The 14493-nt window shown below is 57.6% G+C and overlaps 1 protein-coding gene and 1 non-coding gene across 11 annotated transcripts; both read left to right on the top strand.

Moving 5' to 3' along the window:
* The first annotated feature begins 912 nt into the window (after positions 1 to 912).
* LOC129044822 (small nucleolar RNA U13) lies at positions 913 to 1013 on the top strand. The gene has a single exon (XR_008504812.1). It is a non-coding gene; the product is annotated as a small nucleolar RNA U13 (small nucleolar RNA).
* Positions 1014 to 9472: 8459 nt separating this feature from the next.
* DPP7 (dipeptidyl peptidase 7) lies at positions 9473 to 13516 on the top strand. Of its 10 annotated transcripts, none has more exons than XM_054502979.2 (13): positions 9473 to 9617; positions 9701 to 9814; positions 9895 to 10034; positions 10141 to 10304; positions 10674 to 10809; positions 10883 to 10964; positions 11051 to 11217; positions 11365 to 11425; positions 11930 to 12048; positions 12131 to 12287; positions 12403 to 12467; positions 13027 to 13097; positions 13193 to 13516. In XM_054502979.2, exons 1-13 carry the CDS (start codon positions 9551 to 9553, stop codon positions 13326 to 13328), a joined length of 1479 nt encoding a protein of 492 aa, XP_054358954.1. In that variant the 5' UTR covers positions 9473 to 9550; the 3' UTR covers positions 13329 to 13516. The 10 variants fall into 10 exon arrangements, 8 of the variants coding, with proteins under 8 accessions (XP_054358954.1, XP_054358956.1, XP_054358955.1 ...); XR_010123403.1 differs by having other exon boundaries at positions 9481 to 9617; positions 12983 to 13097; positions 13413 to 13516; XR_010123402.1 differs by having other exon boundaries at positions 9481 to 9617; positions 12983 to 13097; positions 13193 to 13271.
* The last annotated feature ends 977 nt before the right edge of the window (positions 13517 to 14493 follow it).

Genomic DNA, 14493 nt, shown 5'->3' with positions numbered 1-14493 from the left:
ACCATGCCCAGCCTCAAAGGTTGAAATAATACAATATGTATATACACACACATGTGGGTGCACGTGTGTGTGTGTCTCTCTGCCTCATAGGCCGGAGTGCAGTTACATGATCCATAGCTCACTGTAGCCTTGAACTCCTGGGCTCAAGTGATCCTCCCATCTCAGCCTCCCAAATAGCTAGGACTACAGGTGCACACCACCACACCTGGCTAATTTTAATTTGTAGAGATGGGATCTCACTATGTTGCCCAGGGGGTCCTGAACTCCTGTCCCCGAATGAGCCTCCCATCTGGGGCTCCCAAAGCCCTGGGATTGTAGGCGTGAGTTAGTGTGTCCATCCATCAAAGTATGTTTTTCAGCCACAATGGAATAATGGAATGACATTAGAAATGAGTAACAGGAGACCAGGTGTGGTGACTCATGCCTGTAAACCCCAACACTTTGGGAGGCTGAGGCGGGCGGATCACCTGAGGTCATGAGTTCAAGACCAACCTGGCCAACATAGTGAAACCTCATTTCTACTAAAAATACAAAAATTAGCCAGGCATGGTGATGCGTGCCTGTAATCCCAGCTACTCGGGAGGCTGAGGCAGGAGAATTGCTTGAATCAGGGAAGCAGAGGTTACAGTGAGCCGAGATTGCCTCACTGCACTCCAGCCTGGGCAACAAAAGCGAAACTCTGTCTCAAAAAAAAAGAAAGAAAGAAAGAAAGAAACCAGTAACAGGAAAAGCTGGAAAATTTGCAAATCTGTGGCAATTAAACAACATACTCTTAACCAGTGGGTCAAAGAAGAACTTACAAGGGGAGGTAGAAAATGCTCAGAGATGAGTGAAAACGAGAGCAGAAACTACCAGAATGTATGGGATGGAGCAAGGTTGTGCTTAGGTGGAAATTAACGGCTGTAAACACCAATTCTTTTGTAGTTCCTCAGTGTGATGACTGGGTTTCACACTCATGTGAGATGTGCTTTTCTCAAACCTTCTTACAAAGTCAGCGCATTACCCATCCAACCCCAAAAAACACAGTAGGGTCCCCCAGTCCCACTTGCCGTTTCTCTTGTCCTGACAGAAACGTAGGGTTCCTTGACCTCCCTGTGACCTAGCCAGCTACGTGGTTTTTTTTTTTTTTTTTTGAGACGGTGTCTCGCTCCGTTGCCCAGGCTGGAGTGCAGTGGCGTGATCTCGGCTCACTGCAACCTCCGCCTCCTGGGTTCACGCCATTCTCCTGCCTCAGACTCCCAAGTAGCTGGGACTACAGGTGCCCGCCACCACACCTAGCTAATTTTTGTATTTTTGGTAGAGTCGGGGTTTCACTATGTTGGCCAGGCTGGTTTTGAACTCCTGACTGCGTGATCCACCCGCCTCGGCCTCCCAAAGTGCTGGGATTACAGGCGTGAGCCACTGCGCTGGCCCCAGGTGCGTGTTTTTTCCACATGCTTTTAATCCCAGTTACTTGGGAGGCTGAGGCAGGAGAATCACTTGAATCCAGGAAGCTGAGGTTGCAGTGAGCCGAGACTGAGCCACCACACTCCAGCCTGGGTGACAGAGCTAGATTCTGTCTAAAAAAAAAGAACAAGATGCCTGCTTCACCACTGCTATTAAATATTGTACTGAAAGTCCTGCCCAGGGGCAATTACATGAGAAAAAGAAAGAAGAGGCATTCAGATGGAAAAGAAGTAGAACTATCTCTATTCACAGATAACATGATCCTACATATAGAAAATACCAAAGAATACACAAGAAAGCTACTAGAGTTAGTAAACAAATTCAGTAAAGTTGCAGGGCGTAGTATCAACAAGAAAATCAGTTGCACTTCTGTGCACCTGTAATGAACAGTCCAAAAAGGAAATGAAGAAAACGATTCCATTTACAACAACATCTAAAAAGTAAAATGCCAAGGACTAAATTTAACCAGGAGGTGAAATACTTGCACACTGAAAACTACAAAACATTGCTGGAAGAAATTAAAGAAAACCTAAATAAGTGCAAAGGACCCCTCGTTCGTGAGTAGGAAGACAGCATTGTTAAGATGTTAATACTTCCCTAAGCGATCCAAAACAATGTTGAAAAAGAACAAAGTTGGGCCGGACGTGGTGGCGCACCCCTGTAATCCCAGCACTTTGGGAGGCTGACACGTGTGGATCATGAGGTCAGGAGTTCGAGACTATAGGGTCCAGCCCTACTCTGCCTGTGTGTTTTTCTCTTCATGTGCAGAGACGAGAGATCGTAGAAATAAAGACACAAGACAAAGAGATGGAAGAAAAGACAGCTGGGCCCAGGGGACCACTACCACCAAGGCATGGAGACCGGTAGTGGCCCTGAATGCCTGGCTGTGCTGTTATTTATTGGATACAAGGCAAGGGGGCAGGTAAGGAGTGTGAGTCGTCTCCAGTGATAGGTAAAGTCACGCGAGTCACGTGTCCACTGGACAGGGGGCCCTTCCCTATTTGGTAGCCGAGGCGGAGAGAGAGAGAGGGGACAGCTTACGTCATTATTTCTTATATGCATTTCTTGGAGAGATCAATGGCTTTAATACTTTCACTAATTCTGCTACTGCTATCTAGAAGGCGGAGCCCGGTGTACAGGGCGGAACATGAAAGTGGACCAAGAGTGTGACCGCTGAAGCACAGCATCACAGGGAGACGGTTAGGCCTCCGGATGGCTGCGGGCGGGCTTGACTGATGTCAGGCCCTCCACAAGAGGTGGTGGAGCAGAGTCTTCTCTAACTCCCCTGGGGAAAGGGAGACTCCCTTCCCGGGTCTGCTAAGTAACAGGTGTCTTCCCAGGCACTGGCGTTACCGCTAGACCAAGGAGCCCTCTAGTGGCCGTGTCTGGGCATAACTGAGGGCTCACACTTGTCTTCTGGTCACTTCTCACCGTGTCCCTTCAGCGCCTATCTCTGGCCTGGTTTTTCCCAGGTTATAATTGTAGAACAGAGATTATTATAATATTGGAACAAAGAGTAATGCTACAAACTAATGATTAATAATATTCATGTATCATCATATCTATATTCTAGTTCCAGTATAACTATTCTTATTCTATATGTTTTCTTTATTACACTGGAACAGCTCGTGCCCTCGGTCTCTTGCCTCGGCACCTGGGTAGGTTGCCGCCCACAGAGACCAGCCCGGCCAACATGATGAAACCCCGACTCTACTAAAAATACAAAAATTAGCCGGGTGTGGTGACAGGCGCCTGTAATCCCAGCTACCTGGGAAGCTGAGGCAGGAGAATCTCTTGAACCTGCAAGGCAGAGGTTGCAGTGAGCCGAGATGGCGCTACTGCACTCCAGCCTGGGTGACAGAGTGAGACTCCATCTCAACAAAGACCCAAAAAACAACAAAAAAAGTTAAAACTATAAAACTCTTAGGAAAAAAACTCTGGAGGCTGAGGCAGAGAACTGCTTGAACCCAGGAGGGGGAGGTTGCCGTGAGCCGAGATTGCACCAGTGCACTCCAGCCTGGGCGACAGAGTGAGACTCTTGTCTCAAAAAATAATAATTTTTGCACTTCAAAGACAGTGTCAACTGAATAAGACAGCAACCCACAGAAAGGAAGAAGATTTGACAAGGGATTGAGATCTAGATTATTTATTTATTTATTTTTTATTTAGTTATTTTTTTTTGAGACAGAGTCTCACTCCGTCACCCAGGCTGGAGTGTAGTGGTGCGATCTCGGCTCACTGCAAGCTCCGCCTCCCGGGTTCACGCCATTCTGCCTCAGCCTCCCGAGTAGCTGTGACTACAGGTGCCCACCACCACACCCAGCTAGTTTTTTGTTGTTGTTGTTTTTTGAGATGGAGTCTCCATCTGTTGCTCAGGCTGGAGTGCAATGCCACAGTCTCAAGTCACTGCAACCTCTGCCTCTCGGGTTCAAGTAATTCTGCCTCAACCTCCCGAGTAGCTGAGATTACAGGCGCCTGCCACCACGCCCAGCTAATTTGTGTATTTTTAGTAGAGACAAGGTTTTACCATGTTGGCCAGGATGGTCTCGTTCTCTTGACCTTGTGATCTGCCCACTTTGGCCTCCCAAAGTGCTGGGATTACAGGCATGAGCCCCCGTGCCCGGCCGAGATCCAGATGATTTTTTTTTTTTTTTTTTTTTTGGAGACGGAGTCTCGCTCTGTCGCCCAGGCTGGAGTGCAGTGGCGTGATCTCGGCTCACTGCAAGCTCCACCTCCCGGGTTCATGCCATTCTGCTTCAGCCTCCCGAGTAGCTGGGCCTATAGGCGGCTGCCACCACACCTGGCTAATTTTTTTTTTTTTGTATTTTTAGTAGAGGCAGGGTTTCACTGTGTTAGCCAGGATGGTCTTGATCTCCTGACCTCGTGATCCGCCCGAATCGGCCTCCCAAAGTGCTGGGATTACAGGCGTGAGCCGCCGTGCCCGGCCGATCCAGATGATTTTTAAAAATCATAAAACTCAACACAAAACCCAATTCAAAAATGGGCGAAGGATTTGATGGGCGTTTTTCCAAAGAAGACATACAAATGGCCAGTCAACACAGGGAAAATGTTCAACATCACTAATCATTAGGGAGATGCAAGTCAAAACCACAGCCTGGGCGTGGTGGCTCACGCCTGTAATCCCAGCATTTTGGGAGGCCGAGGCAGGCGGATCATGAGGTCAGGAGATCATGAGGTCAGGAGATCAAGACCATCCTGTGTAGGGACCAGCCCCACAGGGTCGATGGGTCTCTCCCCATGTGCAGAGACGAGAGAGTGTAGAAATAAAGACAGAAGACAAAGAGATAAAGGAAAAGGCAACTGGGCCCGGGGGACCACTACCACCAAGTTGTGGAGACTGGTAGTGGCCCCGAATGCCAGGCTGCACTGATATTTATTGCATACAAGGCAGAAGGGGCAGGATAAGGAGAGTGAGCCATCTCCAATGATAGGTGAGGTCACGTGGGTCACGTGTCCACTCGACAGGGGGCCCTTCCCTGCCTGGCAGCCGAGGCAGAGAGAGAGAGGAGAGAGAGAGGCAGCTTATGCCATTGTTTCTGCTTATTAGAGACTTTTAATACTTTCAGTAATTTGCTACTGCTATCTAGAAGGCAGAGCCAGGTGTACAGGATGGAACACGAAGGCAAACTAGGAGCGTGACCACTGAAGCACAGCATCACAGGGAGACGGTTAGGCCTCCGGATAACTGCGGGCGGGTCTGACTAATGTCAGGCCCTCCACAAGAGGTGGAGGAGCAGAGTCTTCTCTAAACTCCCCCGGGGACAGGGAGACTCCCTTTCCCAGTGTGCTAAGTAGCCGGCGTTTTCCCTTGACACTGATGCTACCGCTGGACCACAGTCCGCCGGGCAACGGGCGTCTTCCCAGACGCTGGCGTCACCGCTAGACCAAGGAGCCCTCTAGTGGCCCTGTCCGGGCATAACAGAAGGCTCGCACTTTTGTCTTCTGGTCACTTCTCACCATGTCCCCTCAGCTCCTATCTCTGTAGGCCTGGTTTTTCCTATGTTATAATTATAGAGCGAAGATTTTTATAATATTGGAATAAAGAATAAGTACTACTAACTAATGATTAATTATATTCATATATAATCATATCTAAGATCTATATCTGGTATAACTATTCTTATTTTATATTTTATTATACTGGAACAGCTCATGTCCTCGGTCTCTTGCCTCGGCACCTGGGTGGCTTGCCGCCCACAATCCTGGCTAACATGGTGAAACCCCGTCTCTGCTAAAAATACAAAAATTAGCCAGGCATGTGGATGTGCGCCTGTAATCCCAGCTACTCAGGAGGCTGAGGCTGGAGAATTGCTTGAACCCGGGAGATGGAGCTTGCAGTCAGCTGAGATTGTGCCATTGCACTCCAGCCTGGGCGACAGAGTGAGACTGTCTCAAAAAAAAAAACAAAAAACAGATATTTCACACCCATGTTCATCCCATCAATATTCACAATGGCTAAAACAGGCCGGGTGCGGTGGCTCACGCCTGTAATCCCAGCACTTTGGGAGGCCGAGGCAGGGAGATCATCTGAGGTCAGGAGTTCGAGACCAGCCAGGCCAACATGCTGAAAACCCGTCTCTACTAAAAATGCAAAATTTAGCCAGGCGTGGTGGTGGGTGCCTGTAATCTCAGCTACTCCAGAGGCTGAGACAGGAGAATCGCCTGAACCCAGGAGGCAGAGGTTGCAGTAAGCCGAGATCGTGCCACTTTACTCCAGCCTGGATAACAGAGTGAGACTCTGTCTTGAAAAAAAAAAGAGGACAAAATCCTGTAGGATTCCACTGATATGACGCACCTGAAGTCAGCAGAGCTACAGAGACAGATGGTAGAGTGGTGAGTGCCAGGGGCTGGGGCCCATTGTTTAATGGCTACAGTTTCTACTGGGGGTGATGAGATAGTGGAAAATAGTGACGACGGTGCACGAATGTACCTCATGCCACCAAATTTAACACGCGAAAGTGGTTAAGTGGTCGATTTTATATTATGTATAATTCAGCACACAGACCAGCACGGCCCCAAGTGCAGATGCAGTAGGTTACGGCCACATGCACCGAAGCCACCTGCCAGCCGCCGGCCGGCAGCCTTTCAGTCTGAGGGGCAGCACAGACGTGATGTGTGGCCGGGCATGGCCCCCAGTCTGTGAGCCATAGAGGGTGGGACTGGGTGTCCCAGCAGGAATCAGGGTGTGGAGGAGCTGCCTAGATGGTTTGGAGAGGGCAGATGGACCTCGAAGGGAGGGTTTGGGCTCAGCAGCCTCTCACCCTTGCCAGCCAGGCTCCCAGGATTCCCTGCCCAGGGACCTCTCACCCCCTCAGCTGGTGGCGCTGCAGCCAGCCTGCCCGTCTGTCCTGCTCCAGGAGTGGGCAGAGAGAGATTGGGGATGTCTGCACAGGCATGGGCAGCCTAGGCTCACTTGCCCCTTGGGTGACCTACTGTGCCCTGCACAGGCTGACGAGGGCCCTGGCGATGCAGACCTGGGGTCCTCCTGCAGAAGCTGGGCCCCTTAACATGTCAGGTTGCTGTGCCAGTGAAGGGGTGGCCAGCCCCTCCACACCTGTGGGTATTTCTCATCGGATGGGATGAGAGACTGAAAAAGAAATAAGACACAGAGACAAAGTATAGAGAAAGCACAGTGGGCCCAGCAGACGGTGCTCAGCATACGGAGGACCTGCACCGGCCCCGGTCTCTGAGTTCCCTCAGTATTTATTAATTACTATTTTCACTATCTTGGCAAGAGGAATGCAGCAGGAGAGCAGAGTGATAGTGGGGAGAAGGTCAGCAAGAAAACATGTGAACAAAGGAATCTGTGTCACAAATAAGTTTAAGGGAAGGTACTGTGCCTAGATGTGCACGTAGGCCAGATTTATGCTTCTCTCCACCCAAACATCTCAGTGTAGCAAAGAGTAACAGAGCAGCGTTGCCGCCAGCATATCTCGCCTCCAGCCACAGGGCGATTTTCTCCGGTCTCAGAATAGAACGAATGTATGATCGGGTTTTATACCAAGACATTCCATTCCCAGGGGCATGCAGGAGACAGATGCCTTCCTCTTATCTCAACCGCGAGAGGCCTTCCTCTTTCACTAATCCTCCTCAGCACAGACCCTTTACGGGCTGGGGGACTGTAAGGTCTTTCCCTTCCCATGAGGCCATATCTCAGGCTGTCTCAGTGGGGGGAAACCTGGACAATACCCAGGCTTTCTTGGGCAGAGGTCCCTGCGGCTTTCCGCAGTGCATTGTGTCTCTGGTTAATCGAGAATGGAGAATGGCGATGACTTTTACCAAGCATACTGCCTGCAAACACATTTTTAACAAAGCACATCCTGCACGGCCCTAAATCCCCTAAACCTTGAGTCAATACAGCACATGTTTCTGTGGGCACAGGGATGGGGCTATGGTTACAGATTAACAGCACAGGCCTAGATCCCTTAAACCTTGATTCCATACAGCACATGTTTCTGTGAGCACAGGGATGTGGGCAGGGGGCTGTGGCCACCCTCACCCCTGGCAGAGCCATGCTGGCTAGCCCCATGCCCACCCTTCCCGGCTTGGGAGGCCCTGGTTGCTGCCCAGAAGGGGCATCAATGCCTGGGCCGTGGACAAGAGGGAAAGTGGCTTCCTTGGAAACCCTGCTCCTGGAGCCCTCCCTGAGGCTCTGGCCCCTCTGTGGGCCCAGCCAAGCCTGGGGTGTCTCCAGGCTCTGGTGTGCTTGGGGAGCTGGCTGGCCCGCTCTCGGCCTAGCTGGCGTCTCCAGAGCTGCGGTCCCCTGGGTGAGGATTGCTGGTGGAACTCTGGCCACCTAAGGCGCCCGAGGGAGCCAGAGGAGCAGAGGTGTGGGGTGGGGGACGCCATGGGGCACCTCCACATCCAAGGAGGGCTGCTGCTTGTCCTCACCCCCATCCTGCGGGGGCCCCGGCAGGCAGCCCCAGGAACTGTGTAGGGATGGGACAGGGCCCGGATGTGAGGGCTGTGGTGGGGATGGTGTGTGGCCCTGGATGACCTCGTGTTGCAGTGTGATGTGATGGTCACTGCCACCACGCTGAGGGCCCCAGCCACCAGTCACCCACCATGGGGGGTGCCTCTGTGTGAGGCACAGGAGGGCCACGGCGTGAGGAGCTGTGGAAGTGGCCGGTCTTCTCTGCTCAGCCCACACAGGATATGCAGGGCAGGGTCATGCTGGCCGAGGGCAGTCTTGGGAGAGGAACAGGGTAACACTGTCTGTAGCTGAGCCCCTGCTGCCCCTGCACCTGTTCTGGGCTTGGCTAGCGGCCCAGGTACATCCCCAGCAGGACTCCACGTGGCTGGTCTGGCACCCACCACTACGGCCCCCTCACCCACACCCTGGACTGGACGCTGGGGAAAGGTGACTTCTTCCATCCTCTGGGTGCTCCCCAGGGAGGAGGAACCAGCTCCCAGCAGAAGCCTCTGGTCCCCCCTTGTCCCTGCAGGGCTGTGTGGGCACACTGGGTGCCAGTCGGAAGGGCAGGTGGCGATTCCCAGCTCTTGGGAGCTGCACAGCCACATCCCGGCCCTGCCCAGACGCTCCAGGGGCACCCCACACTCCTGCCCGCTGCGAGGCCCCGTCCCCCCCTCCCAGTTATCGCTTGGACAAACCCTGGGTTGCTTTCTTCGGGGGGCCAGCACTCTGTTTGGGACCCTGTCCCTCCCGCCCTTAGAGGCAGCAGAACGGTCCCCGCCCTCCCGGCCCTGCCTTTGAGTGGGACACCTGCCAGGAGCAAGTGCTGGGGAGGCTTGGCGGGCGCAGCAGGGACTCGCCCTAGCGCAGCTCCGGATGGGGCCGCGGTAGGAGGACGAGCCAGTGGGGCGGGAGGCCGTGGAGATGGCCCAGGGGCCCCCCGCTTCCCCGCGCCGTGCCCGGGAAGGACCCCTGGGCAGCGGCCACGGGGCGCGGGGTGTTGGGGGGCACAGCCCCGGCGCGGCGCTGAAGCAGCGACTGCACGGGCGCCCCACGGCGACGGTCTCCATGGGGACCGCGGGCGCCCGGAACACGTGGGGCCTGGAGGGAGGAGCGCGCCCTGGCGGCCCCGTGACCCCGCCCACGTGACGGGCGCCCGCGGAAGGAGACATGGGCTCCGCTCCCTGGGCCCCGGTCCTGCTGCTGGCGCTCGGGCTGCGCGGCCTCCAGGCGGGGAGTGAGTGTGGCGGCGCCCCCAGCCCATTCCCCGGCCCCATCCCCGGCTCCGGCCCCGCCTCTGAGGTTCGCGTCCCCCCACAGCCCGCAGGGCCCCGGACCCCGGCTTCCAGGAGCGCTTCTTCCAGCAGCGTCTGGACCACTTCAACTTCGAGCGCTTCGGCAACAAGACCTTCCCCCAGCGCTTCCTGGTGTCGGGTGAGACCCCGACCCCGGCCCGGCCGCCCCTGCCGTCCCGCCGCCCCCCAGCACCGTCGCCTCATGCGCCCTCCCCACAGACAGGTTCTGGATCCGGGGCGAGGGGCCCATCTTCTTCTACACTGGGAACGAGGGCGACGTGTGGGCCTTCGCCAACAACTCGGGCTTCGTCGCGGAGCTGGCGGCCGAGCAGGGGGCTCTACTGGTCTTCGCGGAGCACGTGGGTGCCGGGCAGGGTCGCGGGCGGGGGTCGCGGAGCCCGTGGGTGCCGGGCGTGGGTGCCGGGCGGGGTCGCGGGGCCCGGCTCAGTGGCACGTTCCCCCCAGCGCTACTACGGGAAGTCGCTGCCGTTCGGTGCGCAGTCCACGCGGCGCGGGCACACGGAGCTGCTGACGGTGGAGCAGGCCCTGGCCGACTTCGCAGAGCTGCTCCGCGCGCTACGGCGCGACCTCGGGGCCCAGGATGCCCCCGCCATCGCCTTCGGTGGAAGGTGGGCGCCTCCCCCGGCCTCCGCACCCCCTCCCTCCCCTGCCTCGACCCAGCGCCCCCGGCCCTTCTCCCCACTCCCCTCTGACTCCCACCGCTGCCTTTTCCTAAAGCCTCAGGCAGTGGTTCCAGGCTTAGTGTTGCCTCCCCCAGGAAGCCCTCCCAGCCTGTCCTCCCAGCCACCTGCTCAGCTTGGATGTGCGGCCACACTAGCGGCCTTTCCCAGTGAGAGCTGCACCCGCACCAGGCCCAGGGTCGGAATCTGTGGGTCTCAGAAGTATCGTCCTCCTTTTGGCACCTGTGGGCCCCTGAGGAGGGAAAGAGGAAATGGGGTGTTGGGGGCAGCAGCCCTAATCCTGTGTTCCTCACCCAGTTATGGGGGGATGCTCAGCGCCTACCTGAGGATGAAGTATCCCCACCTGGTGGCGGGGGCGCTGGCGGCCAGCGCGCCCGTTCTAGCTGTGGCAGGCCTCGGCGACTCCAACCAGTTCTTCCGGGACGTCACGGCGGTGAGTGAGGCTTGGGGTCCTCCAGGCCCCCTAAGGGACAGCGGCTGCAGTGAGCACGGTCTCTTTCCCCCAGGACTTTGAGGGCCAGAGTCCCAAATGCACCCAGGGTGTGCGGGAAGCGTTCCGACAGATCAAGGACTTGTTCCTACGGGGAGGTGAGGTCCCCCCACCGCCCCCCACTGCCTGACCCGCCCCAGCGCCAGCTGTGCCCAAGCCTTGAGTCTCTGCCCCTTCCATGCAGCCTACGACACGGTCCGCTGGGAGTTCGGCACCTGCCAGCCGCTGTCAGACGAGAAGGACCTGACCCAGCTCTTCATGTTCGCTCGGAATGCCTTCACCGTGTTGGCCATGATGGACTATCCTTACCCCACTGACTTTCTGGGTCCCCTCCCCGCCAACCCGGTCAAGGTGAGGCGCCTCCTCCCAGGGCGCAGGGAGAGGCCGGCTGGAGCGTCCTGAGGCTGGTGGTCAGCGGCCTGACCCTCATCCTGGGAGCCGGGGAGGCGGAGCTGGTGGAGGGGACCCCGCTGAGTCGCTGCTGCCCCTGCACTCCAGGTGGGCTGTGACCGGCTGCTGAGTGAGGCCCAGAGGATCACGGGGCTGCGAGCGCTGGCAGGTGCCCTTCCCCTGGCCCCAGATGGGCAAGTGTGGAGACCCCAGGCTTGGCTTGGGTCCTGGGGCCGGGTGGGGCGAGGATCCGCAGCCCGGCCGGCGACTCTGCCTCCTGCCCCAGGGCTGTGGTGGGGTGGACAGCACGACCTTCCCAGAAGCCCTGGGGGAGGCAGTGGCCGTCCCTGGGGACCCTCTCAGCACTGGCTGTAGCCAGGCCCAGCTTGGTGGGTGCTGCTCAAGGGTCCCCCAGGCATGGAGGGCAACAGAGGGCAGCAGGCCCCACCCTGCCCTGTGGAGAGCAGGAGGGCCCTCAACAGTCAGGCCCAGGGCTGGCAGCACAGACCCCGCCGACCTCCAAGCAGGTAGCCTGGAGGGCCTTCCTCACTGGGACCTACAGATCCCAGAGCCCCAGACCCCCTGCAGGACCATTCTGAGGGGGGACAGGTTGGTGGCGGGAGCCTGCGGTGTGTCTGTGTGGCTGCTGGGCCCCAGCGCCTCTCCTCCCCAGGGCTGGTCTACAACGCCTCGGGCTCCGAGCACTGCTACGACATCTACCGGCTCTACCACAGCTGTGCTGACCCCACTGGCTGCGGCACCGGCCCCGACGCCAGGGCCTGGGACTACCAGGTGTGGGGGTGTGGGTGGCCTGGAACCACCTGGGGGCAAGGGTGGACGTGGGCTGGCCTGACTCAGGCTGGGGCACCTGCAGGCCTGCACCGAGATCAACCTGACCTTCGCCAGCAACAATGTGACCGATATGTTCCCTGACCTGCCCTTCACTGATGAGCTCCGCCAGCAGTACTGCCTGGACACCTGGGGCGTGTGGCCCCGGCCCGACTGGCTGCTGACCAGCTTCTGGGGGGGCGGTAAGGCTGGGGGCGGTGGGGCAGCGTCCTGCTTTCTGCCCCGAGCTCTGCACCCCGTCCATGGCTCACAGCCCCTGGGAGGGACCCACATCACCACTTTCTCTGCCCCTTGCAGATCTCAGAGCTGCCAGCAACATCATCTTCTCCAATGGGAACCTGGACCCCTGGGCAGGGGGCGGGGTGAGTCCCGGCCTGGGCCCTATGACTCCGTTAGGTTGTTTGGTTTTTTTTGAGACAGGGTCTTGCTCTGGCGCCCAGGCTGGGATACAGTGGCGAGATCAGGGTTCACTGCAGCCTCGACCTCTGAGGCTCAAGCCTCCCAGTAACTGGGACACTCACCACCATGCCCAGCTAATTTAAAAAAATATTTTTTTGTAGAGAGTCTCACCCTATTGCCCAGGCTGGTCTCGAACTCTTCGGCTCAAGCGATCCTCCCCACTCGGCCTCCCAGAGTGCTGGGATCACAGGCCCCTCGGCTGCCCCTTCCCTGCTCCCGTCTCACCCCCAGAGTGCTGGGATCACAGGCCCCTCGGCTGCCCCTTCCCTGCTCCCGTCTCACCCGGTTTTGCCCCCATCTCGTCACTTCCCACCTCCGTCTCTGGCCGGTTATCTCTCTGGTTGCTTGATGGGCACTGACTCTCAGCTCCGCCCTCTCACGTCTCCTCTCCAATGGGCCCACGGCGGAGGTTGAGCAGTTGCCTCATTTCTCACTTGATGGAGTTCTTTCCGCTGACCACAGATTCGGAAGAACCTGAGTGCCTCAGTCATTGCCGTCACCATCCAGGGGGGAGCGCACCACCTCGACCTCAGGTGTGGAGGGAGGTGGCCTGGCGGTGGTCGCGGGTCGGGTGGGACAGGCTCACCGAGGGCTGGGGCTGACGGGCCCCTCTGTGCCCGCTCTCCAGAGCCTCCCACCCGGAAGATCCTGTTTCCGTGGTTGAGACACGGAAGCTGGAGGCCACTATCATCGGCGAGTGGGTAAAGGCAGCCAGGCGTGAGCAGCAGCCAGCTCTGCACGTGGGACCCAGACTCAGCCTCTGAGCACAGGACTGGAGGGGTCTCAAGGCTCCTCAGGGAGTGAGGAGCAGGCTGGCCGCAGCCCTGTCCTGTGTCTGCACCTTCCAGGTCCCTGAAACTCAACCCACTGTGGCCGGCCTAGCGTGGGGGCTTCACTCAAGAAGCAGCTGGCGGCAGAGGGAAGGGGCTGAATAAACGCCTGGAGGCCTGGCCATGTATGTCCCGTTTTTCCTGTCTGTAGGGCCCACACGCCGGCTGGGGGAGTGGGACCCTCGGAGACACGGCTGGGGATGCAGCGCACCCCGCACAGGCCGGGTATGCCACGTGCTCCACAAGGTAGAGGCTCCACAACGCTCAGGTCTGCTCCTTAGGGCAGCGGGAGTCAGTGCCCCGCAAGGAAGCCCCGCTCTGCTGAGCTGCAGCGGAGGCTGCAGCCATACCTCCAAGGTGACTCCTTCCCTGACATCCTCTGTACACAGCAGCTCCTCCAAGGGAGGCCACTGGACAGTGCTTTTGGCCCCCAAGGGGCACGCAGTTGCTGTCCCTCCACCCTCTGGGACCACGCCCCCAGCACATTAGTCTCGGAGGTCTGGGTGAGATGGAGAAGGTGCACCTTTTCCAGCTGTTCAGGCCCCACCCGCTGCCCTAGTCCTGCCCGTTCAGCTGACCATGGGGCACTTGGTCCAGGAGGGCAGCACTGGGCCCACCGTGACAAGGGGCAGGATAGGGCAGTGCTGGGCCCACCGTGACAAGGGGCAGGTGCCAGGGCCACATCACAGCCACTGTTCTCACCTTTCCAGGCACAGAGGAAGGAGTGCAGGATCAGGGCCCAGTGCGAGGCGGGAGAGGAAGCCCCAGGGTGCCCACTGTCCCCAGGGGGACACAGGTGGCTGCAGTGGGATGTTGGGGGTTGTGGGGACAGGCAGAGCCGAGGCCCACATTCAGGTCCCGGACCTCCGCGAGGGGTAGAGCTGGCAATCCTGGGCTGGGTCCAGGTAGCCCTGCCCTATGCTGTCACCAGCTCTGGCTTCCCAGGGAAGGGAATCTTCCAGAAGTGAAGGTGAGGGATTTTTCACAAGGGAGAGCAGACGGGCCCTAAGAGGTCACCTGGTTCAGGGTCGGGGGGACCCAGCCAAGGCTCAGGGTCAGCCCTGGGATAGGGACATCAGTAGAGTGATGATGAGGACGA

The sequence above is a fragment of the Pongo pygmaeus genome, chromosome 13 (assembly GCF_028885625.2).
Source record: "Pongo pygmaeus isolate AG05252 chromosome 13, NHGRI_mPonPyg2-v2.0_pri, whole genome shotgun sequence".
Taxonomy (NCBI): Eukaryota; Metazoa; Chordata; class Mammalia; order Primates; family Hominidae; genus Pongo; species Pongo pygmaeus.
The sequence above is the reverse complement of the archived record's forward strand: the minus strand, read 5'-3'. Positions and strand labels throughout refer to the sequence as shown.

Coding starts and splice junctions, on each gene's coding strand:
- DPP7 (XM_063650103.1), top strand. CDS start 9,551: ATGGGCTCCGCTCCCTGGGCCCCGGTCCTGCTGCTGGCGCTCGGGCTG. Junction 10,810..10,882: donor TCTTCCGGGACGTCACGGCG/GTGAGTGAGGCT, acceptor TCTTTCCCCCAG/GACTTTGAGGGCCAGAGTCC. Junction 11,426..11,929: donor GGGGCTGCGAGCGCTGGCAG/GTGCCCTTCCCC, acceptor TCTCCTCCCCAG/GGCTGGTCTACAACGCCTCG.